Genomic DNA, 13,530 nt, shown 5'->3' on the forward strand with positions numbered 1-13,530 from the left:
GGGCTTTCGGCAGAGCGGACATGTCCGGTAAGTCGTACAGACGACCGAACATGTCCGACGGACAGGCTTCCAGCGGACATGTTTCTTAGCATGCTAAGAAACATTTGTCCGCTGGAAACCTGTCCGATCCGCCAGACATTAGTCCGGTCGGCCGTACACACGACCGAACATGTCCGCGGGAACTGGTCCGGCGGACCAGTTTCAGCAGACATGTTCGGTCGTGTGTACGAGGCCTGAGAGGGAGAAGTTACTCTAGGACACAATTATGGCTTAAAGGGAGAAATCCCCCTCTTAAAGGATATTACATCTAAGGGTTGGAGTCTGTGTGGGGGCATCACATCCTGGTTTTCATGTTTTTGCTGTGTCTTTTTTATAGTTACAATGTAATTGCAATCCAGCTTGAAGACTTTTATCAAACAATGCAAAAAAAGCAGTGGTGGGGAGCAGTCAATGGAATAATAAGCACACTGAGGCCCAAAAGGCTTCCACTAACAGATATCCATCTCCATGAGCAACTGAAGAAAAGGTTTGGCTATAAAAAGGCAATAAAGTGCAAGGTATGTTACAAGGAGTTTTTGTATATGCGTGATTTTCAAAAATAAATAAATCATATGTATAGGCAACACCAAAAGTATGGGGAATTTCCATCTTAGTTGTAACCTGGACAGATGTCACAATTGGACTTTCCACTTACATTCTGTATTGGTGACAGTAGTCAGAAGGACAAATACAGGGATATATTTCCCCAACAGGGACAAAGACAGATATAAAAGGTTGGTATACTGTAGGGTCTCCCCTTCCTCTCTCTATCCAAATTTAAAAAAAAAATGCCTTTACCTGCACTTTAAAGAAGAATTCTACCCAAAACTTAATCTAAATTATTTCTACTGTTATCTACCTAAATTTTCTCCATTCATATCACATTCAATTTAAGTCTAAAAATCCCTTTTTTTTTTTAAATACTGGCACAAACAAGTGGACCATGAAGCACTTAGGCCGCGTACACACGATCATTTTTCAGCATGAAGTTTTTCAGCATGTAGAAACAACAACATTTTCCAACTTCATCATTAAAACGACGTTGCACACACACCATCGTTTTTAAAAAATGCTCTAGCAAAGCGCGGTGACGTACAACGGCACTATAAAGGGGAAGTTCCATGCGGATGACGCCACCCTTGGGGCTGCTTTAGCTGATTCTGTGTTAGTAAAAGACGATTCGCGCTTTTTTGTCTGTTACAGCGTGATGAATGTGCTTACTCCATTACGAATGGTAGTTTTACCAGAACGAGCGCTCCCGTCTCATAACTTGCTTCTGAGCATGCGTGGGTTTTTAACGTAGTTTTAGCCCACACACGCTCATTTTTTACAACCCGAAAAACGACATTGTTTAAAACGTCGTTAAAAAATGCAGCATGTTCGATTTTTTTTTTTTTTTTCATTTTTCAGAACCCGAAAAATGTCGTGAAGCCCACACACGATCATTTTAAATTACATTTTTTAAAAACAATTTTTTTTTCATGCCGAAAAATGATCGTGTGTACGCGGCATTAGGTATTAAAAACAAAGGAAAACATGATGTTACTTGAAAAAATCTGACTTAGGATTTCTTGAGCTTGATCCCCTATTTTTATAGGACTGTTATATGGTCAGCTATCGATGATTTGTAAATAGAAGTGTACTAGTAATTGAAGCATAATCAGAATAATTCTGTGTTTGCTGCTTATCATTATAGGCTAAGAAAATGGGGTTATTATTCTACTTTGTTTCTGTATGCGGCCCCCCTGGTGCTTTTTGTACAGCTCTTAGGACCTCTGCAGGTTGTCTGTGTTTTTCTATTGCCCTGTAATTGCTGAGATCTTGAGTAGTCTCATGTAATTTGTCCCCAGTCTATGACTGTCTTCTGAGGCATGCAACCATCAGCTCTGTAGGATGTCTAAATTCTCTGAATTATTTTAGTAGCATGCCTGTGGTCTTTGACCATCTCCCGTTGTGTGGGTCAGCAGTTTCTATAAGGTTTATGTAGCATTATTATATGCTGAATATTATGTGTGGCCCTTAAGGCCTCATGCACAACTTCAAAACGCCTCTCCATATTTATTTATTTATTTTTTGGTGAGGAGGCTGTGGGGTCCTTAACAACCTGGTTGTTAAGGAGTGAGTTGGGAAGCGATCCATACAAGGGCACATGCCCTCAACATGGGGGAGTGCTTTGGGGTGGGGGGGCTCTGCAAAAGCACTTTGTCCCCATGTTAATGGGGACAAGGGCCTCTTCCCCACAACCCTGGGCAGTGGTTGTGGGGGTCTGTGGGCAGGGGGTTTATCAGAATCTTGAAGCCCCCTTAACATGGGGCGTCGTGATTGATGATAGATCTAAATCAGAGGACATTGTTTTCATTTTATTTTAATAAGAGAATTGTCAAACTGTGTGTGTGTGTTTTTATTTCTTTTTTGGTGAATGAGTATAGGTACAATGTACCCCATACTCATTCACATGGGGAGGCAGGTCTGGGGACCCCCTTGTTAAAGGGGGCTCCCAGATTCCAATAACCCCCCCCCCCGCCTGCAGACCCCCAGAGTCATCACACAGGGTCGTGGGGAAGAGGCCCTTGTCCCCATCAACATGGAGAAAAGGGCCCCGCCCCAAAGCACCCCCTATGTTGAGGAGATGTAGCCTGGTATAGTTCAGTGGGGGGGGGTGCTCATTCACTCCCCTCCTTTCCTGGCCTGCCAGGCTGCATCCTGGGATAAGGGTCTGGTATGGATTCTGGGGAGGACTTCACGCATTTTTTTTATTTTTGGTGTACATACAAGACCAAAAGGGCCTGGTATGGTTTCGGGGGACCCCCACGACGTTTATTTTCCTTCACATTTTTCTATTGCTGGCAATTGTTTTTTTTACATTCAGTTGTCAGCGAGGAAGCCCGCTGACAGCTGATGACTCATCCGTTGTAAAGGACGCAGTGGCTGGCTATTCACTGGTGGTTAAAGCGGTGGTTCACCCACACTAACAACATTTTAGCATTAAATTAGGCATAGTAGCGCGAGCTACAGTATGCCTGTATTGATTTTTTTAGCCCCGTACTCACTGTGCAATCGTATATAGAAGGGAATGGGCGTTCCTATCAAGAGGGAGGATGATTGACGGCCGGCTATGGCACGTCACGCTCCCCGAAGATAGCCGGAACAGGTCTCGGCTCTTCGCCAAGTCCTATTTCGGCTATTTCCAGAGAAGAGTGACGTGCCATAGCCGGCCGTCAATCATCCTCCCTCTTGATAGGAACGCCCATTCCCCGCGGGGAGTCGGAATCTTCTATATACGATTGCACAGTCAGTACGGGGCTAAAAAAATCAATACAGGCATACTGTAGCTCACGCTACTATGCCTAATTTAATGCTATAAAAAAAAATGTTTTATTAGGGTAAACCACCGCTTTAAGGACGGCGGCATCTCCGCCCCTAACGATGCAGCTAGTAAACAAAGCTTACACACTAGGCTAAACACTGCTAAACATTGGCAAAAAAACACTAAAGCATTAGCATTTTTTCGGCCAACGTTTTTACAGCAGATTTTTTCTTTCTAGTGTGCATGAGGGCTTATGCCCTGTACACACGATCGGTCCATCCGTCCATCAGTTATCCGATGAAGCTGACTGATGATCAGTCGTGCCTACACACCATTGTTTAAGAAATTCGATCGTGTCAGAACGCGGTCACGTAAACCACGTACGACGGCACTATAAAGGGGAAGTTCAAATCCAATGGCGCCACCCTTGGGGCTGCTTTAGCTGATTTTGTGTTAGTAAAAGACGATTTGCTATTTTCTGTCTGTTACAGCATGATGAATGTGCTAGCTCCATAACGAACGCTAGTTTTACCAGAATGAGCGCTCCTGTCCCCTAATTTAGTCTGAGCATGCGTGGATTTTTAACCGATGGACGTGCCTACAGACGATCGTTTTTTTTCCATCGGTTAGTTAACCATCAGATAATTTTAAAACAAGTTCCTAGTTTTTTAACCGATGGATAAAAAAACAATGGGGCCCACACACGATCGGTTAGTCTGATGAAAACGGTGCATGAGGCCGTTTTCATCAGACAAACCGATCGTGTGTACGCGGCATAAATGTCAGGCCGCACTTGAGGCCCATTATAACAGGAGAGTCGACTGCCACTGCTGTACATGGTGATACATTTTTTATAAGTTAGAGTACATAAGCAAGAGAATATCTTCAGCTATTAAGTCATGCTGTGATAGATCTGATTTGGTATTTCCCTCTTTTAGAACATATCATTTGGAATAAAAGCTGCTGCAGAGAGAGGACTAACTGCCATCTTTTACACTTTTTGCCGTAAAACTCCCATTTCTGGGCTGAATATTCTTGATGATGCCGGCTATTCTATTTTACACCACGCTGCTTTACATAATAGAGTTGCAGTTGTTTCTCAGTTATCAAAAGCTGGTGTGGATTTAAACCAACAACAAAGTAGTAATTTTGCTACACAAGGTGAATTTTCCACTGTTGAAGATTGTTTCATTTCACATCGTAACATGTAATTACTTGTTGATCCTAAACAGATTGGTTGCTAATGTATGATAATATATACTGTATAAAAAAGAGCATGTAATGCATTTGTGTATTCCTTTGGAAAATATTAAATGTATTTATTTTTCAGTTGTTAAGGGACACATGATTCTGAGTCAAACGGGTTACACTACCCCCTCCGGGAGGAATTGGACACTGGTAAACAAAAAAGCCATTGGTCCGCCTGCTCCTCCCATTACCATAACTGCTTTTTTGTTATCTAATGTCTGATTCCTCTTGAGGGTGGTAGTATAACTCAATTGTCGTCTTGGAATAACGGAATTTCTGTGTCCCATAATAAATGAGAAAGAAAGCAATTTTGTACTTGGGCTCCTTTCACGCTGAGGCAGTTTTAAGGCGTTTTAACACTAAAAATAGTGCCTGTAAAGCACCTGAAAACTGCCTCCCATGCTGCACAAATGTGAAAGCCTAAGTGCTTTCACACTGGGGCAGTGCGCTTGCAGGACATTAGAAAAAGTCCTGCTAGCAGCATCTTTGTGGTGCTTTGGGAGCACTGCCCATTGAAATGAATGGGCAGCGCTTTGGAAGCGCCTGAAAATCGCTTTGGAAGTGGTTTTATCCCCTTCTTTGGCTAAAGCACTGCTACAACGAGCGGCGCTATAGCGCTACCACAACCGCGGCTAAAGTGTGAAATTAGACTTACTGTAAAATCTGTTTCCTGGAGTTCATTTAGGCTACTTTTACATTGGGGCGGTGGGGGCGTCGGACCATTTTTAGCACCACTTTACCGTTTTTTTTTGCTGCGCTTTTTGGTCACTAGTGGGGCGCTTTTAACCCCTGCTAGCGGCCCAAAAAATTGTTAAAATCGCCTGCAATGGGCAGGGGTGCTTTAGAAGCGGAGTATACACTGCTCCTACAGCGCTGCAAAGATGCGGCTTGCAGGACCGCTCCAGTGTGAAAGCACTCGGGCTTTCACATTGGAGTGAGAGGAGAGGCTCTTTACAGGCGCTATGCAGGCACTATTATTAGCGTTATAGCGCCTATAAAGCGCCTCAGTGTGAAAGCAGCCTATTGCCACGTACACACGATCGGTCAAACCGATGACAATGGTCTGATGGACCGTTTTCATCGGACCAAACCGATCGTGTGTGGGCCCCATCGGTTATTTATCCATCGGTTAAAAAAATTCAATCTTGTTTTAAATCCAACCGATTGATACCTAACCGATAGAAGAAAAAAACAATCGTTTGTAGGCACGTCCATCGGTTAAAAATCTACGCATGCTCAGAATCAAGTCGACGCATGCTTGGAAGCATTGAACATCGTTTTTTTCAGCACGTCATTGTGTTTTACGTCACTGCGTTCTGACACGATCGTTTTTTTTAGCTGATGGACCATCAGTCAGCTTCATTGGTTAACCGATGGAAAAATCCATCAGACCGTTTTCATCGGATGGACCGATCGTGTGTACGCGGCATTAGAGACATATAGCCAGATTCAGAAAGACTGGCTTAACTTTGTGCAGGCGTAGCGTATTGCATTTATGCTACGCCGCTGTAAGTCAGAGACGCAAGTGCTGTATTCACAAAGCACTTGCGTCCTAAGTTACGGCGGCGTATCGTAAATGGGCCGGCGTAAGCGCGCCTAATTCAAATTGGGAAGAGGTGGGCGTATTTTATGTTAATATGGCATGACCCCACGTAATTGACGTTTTGATCGTACGGCGCATGCGCCGTCCGTGGATGCATCCCAGTGCGCAAACGACGTAAAAAGATACGCTTGTTCCGACATCCATACTTTGCATGGGCTGCGCCACCTAGAGAGCAGCTTTATCTTTATGCCGGCGTATGTCTTGCGTAAACGGCGTATCTTTACTGCGACAGGCAAGCGTACGTTTGTGAATAGGCGTATCTCGCCCCTAGCGGCCGGCGTAAATAGACAGCTAAGATACGACGGCGTAGGAGGTCGTATCTTAGCTAGATTTAAGTGTATCTCTATTTGAGAATACACTAAAATTTACGAAGGCACAGATTCAGAGTTACGATGGCGTATTTACTGATACGCCGGCGTAAACTTCTCTGAATCTGGCTAATAGATTGGATTCCTGTGTCCCTTATCTACTTGAAGAAACTGATTTTACTCTAATGCCCCGTACACACTATCGGAAATTCCAACAGCAAAAGTCCGATGTGAGCTTTTGAACGGAAATTCCGACCGTGTGTATGCTCCATCGGTCTTTTGCTGTCGGAATTTCCTATCGGAAAAATCCGATCATCTGTAGCAATTCCGATGCGCAAAATTCCGAAGCATGCTCGGAAACATTTTGACGCATGCTTGGAAGCATTGAACTTTATTTTCTCGGCTCATCATAGTGTTGTACGTCACCGTGTTCTTGACGGACAAAATTCCAGAGAACTTCCAGAGAACTTTTGTGTGACCGTATGTATGCAAGCCAAGCTTGAGTGGAATTCCATCGTAAAATCCATTCAAGTGATTGATGATTGTGTGTAAGCGGCATAAGGCTACTTTCACACTGAGGCGCTTTGCAGGTGCTATAACGCTAAATATAACACCTGCAAAGCGCCCTGAAAGAGCCGCTCCTTTCACTCCAATGTATGCTAGCAGGGAACAACCAGGAGGAGAGACCAGAGTGAACTCAGTTGTTGACTTATGTGTGTGTGTGTGTGTGATACTGCTCCTGCACTGCCCAATCAGCAGGCTGTAGGTGTAATGTTTGGCAAGATGTGTATTAATCACAAAGGGCCAGATTCTCGTAGACTGGCGTAAAACAGCGGCGGCGTAATGTATCTCATTTACGTTACGCGGCCGCAAGTTTTACGGGCAAGTGCTTGATTCACAAAGCACTTGCCTGTAAAGTTACGGCGGCGTAGCGTAAATTCTCCGGCGCAAGCCCGCCTAATTCAAATGATCCAGGTAGGGGGCGTGGATCATTTAAATTAGGTGCGTTCCCGCGCCGATCGTACTGCGCATGCGCCGTCCCTGAAATTTCCCGACGTGCATTGCGCTAAATGACGTCGCAAGGACGTCATTGGTTTCGACGTTAACGTAAATGGCGTCCAGCGCCATTCACGGACGACTTACGCAAATTACGTACTTTTTTAAATTTCGACGCGGGAACGACGGCCATACTTAACATTGACTGCGCCTCATAGACCCAGGGGCAACTTTACGCGTCACAAAAGCTACGGAAACTTCATAAATTCTCTGCGTCGACCGTGCGTACGTTCGGGAATCTCGCGTAAATAGCTAACTTGCATAGACGACGGGGAAAACGACGTCGGTGACACCTAGCGGTGGGAAAAAAACAATTCATCTAAGATCTGACAGCGTAAGAGCCTTACGCCTGTCAGATCTAATGGATATCTATGCATAACTGATTCTAAGAATCAGTCGCATAGATACGCCGGGCCAGATTAGGACTTATGACGGCGCAAATGGCGTTGCGCCGTCGTAAGCCCTTTGAGAATCTGGCCCAAAGTGTCTGAGTTCCCTGTAATATAGGAAAAGCTGCATACATCATAGATTGTGCTTCATTTTCATAAATGTATTTGTTTATTACATAGGGAAGATGAGCCTCCAGAATCTGGAAACGGTCATTGAAAAAACAGGTATGGTCACTTGTTTTTGTTTATTTCTCCTTTTCTCTATATATATGAATGGCAGGTATTGTATGGGAATACATAACAATTATATCATCTTATACCTAAGCAGTGTAAGAGACTACATAGGCAGTCACCTGGACAGCTTAGTGTTTTCTAGACTGCAAGTAGGAAGGGCTAAAACTCCCGCTGGAGCAGAAATAGGTTATAAATCGCACCGGAGCGTAACATTTTTAAAATTCTGCTTTCAATAAATCACTATAGGTTTCTTTTTCTCACCAGGTTTATCAAATCAGGTGTGAAAAAAGCTGGCCCAATGCATGTTTTATTCTGGTGAAAGAAGTCATTTTGTAATGATAAACTGATTTAAATAGAAATTGAATAAATGTAAGTTGATTTTCAGTAATAAATGAAAACTAAAATGTATTGGTGTCATTCTTTTTGTGTGTAAAACACATCTACCTTGAAACATTATAAAACTGTAAATAAAAGGGGCATGTGCCGCGCTATAACTACCTGTGTATACCAACGCGATACTGCTAAAAATTGCTATAAACTCATCAGTGTACAGACGCAAAGATATAACCGTGACTCATAAATAAAAGGTACATATCATAATCCATATATAACATCTTGCAGTAATAAGACAAAGTGCATATTATAAAGTGTGAAAATAAGTGAAAATTTTTAAAGTGCTGAAATGCAAAATATGCTATGCTGCCCTGATCGCATGAATCAGTTCAGCCCAAATCGCATCAAAAGTCCTTCTGTGGTTTAAGATCTTTGGATCCATCGGTGTTGTTCAAACAGTGCTGTGATCTCCACACTCAGGTGCTCCCCACCCTTAGGTAATAGCCGCTCACCTCTGGGCGTGTGACTTTGCGTTTAAGCTTAGTCAAAACACGCTTGTGAATCACCTCTGGATTCTAGATATACTGCAGGGTCCCAAGCAGCTCTGTGCTGCTATTTCCTGCTCTGCAGCTGTCTCCTCATAAAAAAATGGTAGAAAAAGAGTCTCGATAGTGTGATATCGTTTGAATAAAATTTAAGAAAAAAATATAAAAAATGTATTTAGGTGAAGTGTTACATAACTGCGGAATTGTCATTCAAAACGTGACATTGCTGAAAGATGAAAAATGGCCTGGGCAGGAAGGGGATAAATGTGCCTGGTATTGAAGTAGTTAAATAGGAACTGCAGTCTGCTCACATAATTTGTAATAAAAACATATTTGCCATTCTGAAGCTTCCCTCCAACCACTTTGCATATTAGTTTATATATACTGTGATTTTGTACTTGCCAAATATGCTGCAGAAATCTCCCTCCACTAAGTCTGGCTGCAGCCATTTTAACTGTGGGCAGCTGAAGCTGCTACCTGTTTACTTCCTGGATTTATGCAGACACACAAAGGCACACCTCCAGCTCTGCAGCCCTGCAGCTTTCATTGGCCCTCTTATGACTCACCCCCCCCCCCTCCTGGAAAACTCTCACGAGAGTGAGAGAGCACTGCATGATGTCCTGCATGATGTCATAAGTCTAGGCTAATGACCAGACAAGAAACAGGCCCAGATTCACAGAGAGCACAGCACACATTACGCCGCCGTAGAGTAACCACTGTACGCTACACCAACACAGCGCAGAGAGGCAAGCATGGAATTCAGCAAGCCAGTGCTCCCAGCGTGGCGTGGGTTTCGAAGGCGTAGGTGGAAGTGGGTGTGACCCATGCAAATGAGGCATGACCCCATGCAAATTATGGGCCGAGCGCCAGACAGATACGTATTACGAACTGAGCATGCGCCGTGACGTGGACGCATCCCCCTGCGCCTGCTCACAACCACGTCAATTGCCTAAACTATGCTGGATCACTGCGTACGGCGTGAACGTAACCTACGCCCAGGCAGACACACGTCCAACGTAAAATACGCCGGCTTGTGTTCCCTGGTGCACACCTTTGCATGTCTGCTGCTGGGTTGCGCCTCCTTTATGGGGAATAACTTTACGCCGGACGTACAACTTACGCGCACCTCGCGTAACCTGCGTCAGGCGCACGTACTTTCGTGAATCGCCGTATTTCCCTATTTTGCATATTTGAATGGCTAATCAATGGGAGCGCCACCATGCGTCCAGACTAAATGTGCACCCATCCTACGCCGGCGTAGGCAAGTTACGTCGGCGGGGTGAAGCCTGTTTTTAGATGCATCTTAGTTTGTGGGTCTGGCGCACAGATACGATGGCGCACATTTGCACTTACGTCGGCGTACCTTGTTATACGTCGGACGCAAGTGCTTTGTGAATCTGGGTCGAAGTGTTTTACTATCCAAAGTTAAAACAACAAGGACACAAGAATTAATAGAAAGTTAAAAAAAATTACTGAAGGTCCGTTTTAACCACTTCCCGACGGCCGCATGTATATGTACGTCCACAATATGGCACGTACAGGCAAATGGGCGTACACGTACGTCCTTGCCTTTCCGCGGGTCGGGGGTCCGATCGGGACCCCCCCCCCGGTACATGCGGCGGTAGGGTTCCCTCGGGGAGCGATCCGGGACGACGGCGCGGCTATTTGTTTATAGCCGCTCCGTTGCGATCGCTCCCCGGAGCTGAAGAACGAGGAGAGCCGTGTGTAAACACGGCTTCCCCGTGCTTCACTGTGGCGGCGTATCGATCGAGTGATCCCTTATATAAGGGAGACTCGATCGATGACGTCAGTCCTACAGCCACACCCCCCTACAGTTGTAAACACACACTAGGTGTACCCTAACTCCTACAGCGCCCCCTGTGGTTAACTCCCAAACTGCAACTGTCATTTTCACAATAAACAATGCAATTTAAATGCATTTTTTGCTGTGAAAATGACAATGTGTCAAAATTGTCCGAAATGTCCGCCATAATGTCACAGTCATGAAAAAAATCACTGATCGCCGCCATTAGTAGTAAACAAAAAAATAATTAATAAAAATGCAATAAAACTATCCCCTATTTTGTAAACGCTATACATTTTGTGCAAACCAATCGATAAACGCTTATTGCGATTTTTTTTACTAAAAATAGGTCGAAGAATACGTATCGGCCTAAACTGAGGGAAAAAAAAAAAATTATATATGTTTTTGGGGGATAACAAAAAGTAAAAAATATTGCATTTTTTTCAAAATTGTCGCTTTATTTTTGTTTATAGCACAAAAAATAAAAACCGCAGAGGTGATCAAATACCACCAAAAGAAAGCTCTATTTGTGGGGAAAAAAGTACGCCAATTTTGTTTGGGAGCCACGTCGCACGACCGCGCAATTGTCTGTTAAAGCGACGCAGTGCCGAATCGCAAAACCTGGCCTGGGCATTAAGCTGCCTAAAGGTCCGGGGCTTAAGTGGTTAAAGAAGTCATTGTTTTATCATGGTTATGTGCTAGTTTATGTTTTTGGGGGTGGTTTGTAAGATGTGCAAAGAAAGATCACACAAATACTTATAGGTATAACATTTAATTACCCGTATTTATCGGCGTATAACACGCACAGTCGTATAACACGCACCCTAACTTTAAGAGGGAAGTTTCAGGAAAAAAACTTTCCACAGCCCCCTGCGTGTAACACGCAGGCACAGTTTACCCTCTATTTTCAGGGTAAAAAAGTGAGTGTTATACGCCAATAAATACAGTAAGTAATGTCAGTTACAGATAACAAATGTAAAAATATTAGTACATATAACAAGATTACTTAACTAAAGATGCCTTTTCTGCCATGGAGTCCCACCCGTTTCCGCGGTGTGGCATAGATGATCATACCAGACACATGCATAAGGCAGCTCTGGAGACTATTCCAAGTTTTAGCTGTAGTATATACAGGACTTGTATGTAAGAAAATGACCAGCCCCCTTGCAAGCAACATGACCTTTGAAAGGACTTGGTCAGTTTGTAATGACATTCCTTTAATATTAAGTCAGCTAAGGTAACCAGGCTTTGGAGACTTTATTATTGTGAGACAACTTATGAATATGAAATCTCCCTAACGCTCCACCCTGGCTCACAAATATCATAAAGTAATGCGTCCAGCTGTACATGTCAACCCCGATTAAATTTATATAAAATGAGAGCTAGGGGATCTAAAGTCTATCTACATATTTTCCCTATCTGATTTACCTACATGGAAAATCTTATTAGGATATGATAGTACTGAAAAATATACAAAAATCTCCAAAATATAAACATTACATGTTAGGCCCCGTACAGACGAGCGGACAGTCCGATGAAAACGGTCCGCCGGACCGTTTTCATCGGACATGTCTGGTCGGAGATTTCGGTCTGATGGTTCTACACACCATCAAACTGAAATCCGCGCGGACAGACAGCGCGGTGATGTGGCCGCGCCGTCGCCGCAACGATCGCGACCCTGGAAGGTCAATGCTTCCACGCATGCGTCGAATCACTTTGTCGCATGTGAGGGATGGCGGCCCACTTCCACCTACGCCGACGTGCGCCTTCGAAACCCACGCTGGCGCAGCGTTGGGAGCACTGGCTTGCTGAATGCAATGCTTGCCTCTCTGCGCTGCGTTGGCGTAGCGTACAGTGGTTACTCTACGGCGGCGTAATGTGCGCCTTGCTCTCTGTGAATCTGGGCCAATGCCCATATAGCCCATTATAGACTTCTGAAAAGGTAAATCAATGATCTATAGTCATAACACTAACACTAAGACCCCTTTCACACTGGAGTTTTTCAGGCGGTACATTGCTTAAAATAGCACTGCTATACCGCCTGAAAAACTCCTGCCCAACAACCTCAATGTGAAAGCCGGAGGGCTTTCACACTGAGGCGATGCGCTGGCAGGAAAGAAAAAAATCTCCTGCTAGCAGCATCTTTGGAGCGGTGACAGGAGCGGTATCTATACCGCTCCTTCCCAATTAAAACAATGGGAAACCGCGGCAATACTGCCCGCAATGCGCCTCTGCAGAGGCGCATTGCGGGCGGTATTAACCCTTTATCGGCCACTAGCGAAGGTTAATACGGCACCGCTAGCGGCCGAATCCCGTGCCAAATCCGACGGTATAGCGTTGCTATTTTTAGCGGCGCTATACCGCCACAGCGGCTCCCGCCCCAGTGTGAAAGGGGCCTAAAAGAAAAACTCAGCAGTTTACATTAAAGGTGAAGTATTGTTACAGGTACATTAACCACTATTCTGTATCTAAACTAAACCATTTTAACCACTTTAGGACCCGGAATAATTTACCCCCTTCCTGACCAGAGCACTTTTTGCGATTCGGCACGGCGTCGCTTTAACCGACAATTGCGCGGTCGTGCGACGTTGCACCCAAACAAAATTGATGTCCTTTTTTCCCCATAAATAGAGCTTTCTTTTGGTGGTATTTGATCACCTCTAC

The 13,530-nt window shown here is 44.4% G+C and overlaps 1 protein-coding gene across 1 annotated transcript in view; it reads left to right on the plus strand.

Moving 5' to 3' along the window:
* Positions 1–13,530, plus strand: part of ANKAR (ankyrin and armadillo repeat containing) — a 106,889-nt gene that overhangs the window by 36,141 nt on the left and 57,218 nt on the right. The window contains exons 6-8 of the mRNA XM_040357142.1: positions 377–557; positions 4,285–4,507; positions 8,131–8,175. Of these exons, the coding sequence (XP_040213076.1) occupies positions 377–557; positions 4,285–4,507; positions 8,131–8,175 (449 nt within the window). The remainder of the gene's footprint in view (positions 1–376; positions 558–4,284; positions 4,508–8,130; positions 8,176–13,530) is intronic.

This window comes from Rana temporaria, chromosome 6 (assembly GCF_905171775.1).
Source record: "Rana temporaria chromosome 6, aRanTem1.1, whole genome shotgun sequence".
Lineage (NCBI taxonomy): Eukaryota > Metazoa > Chordata > Amphibia > Anura > Ranidae > Rana > Rana temporaria.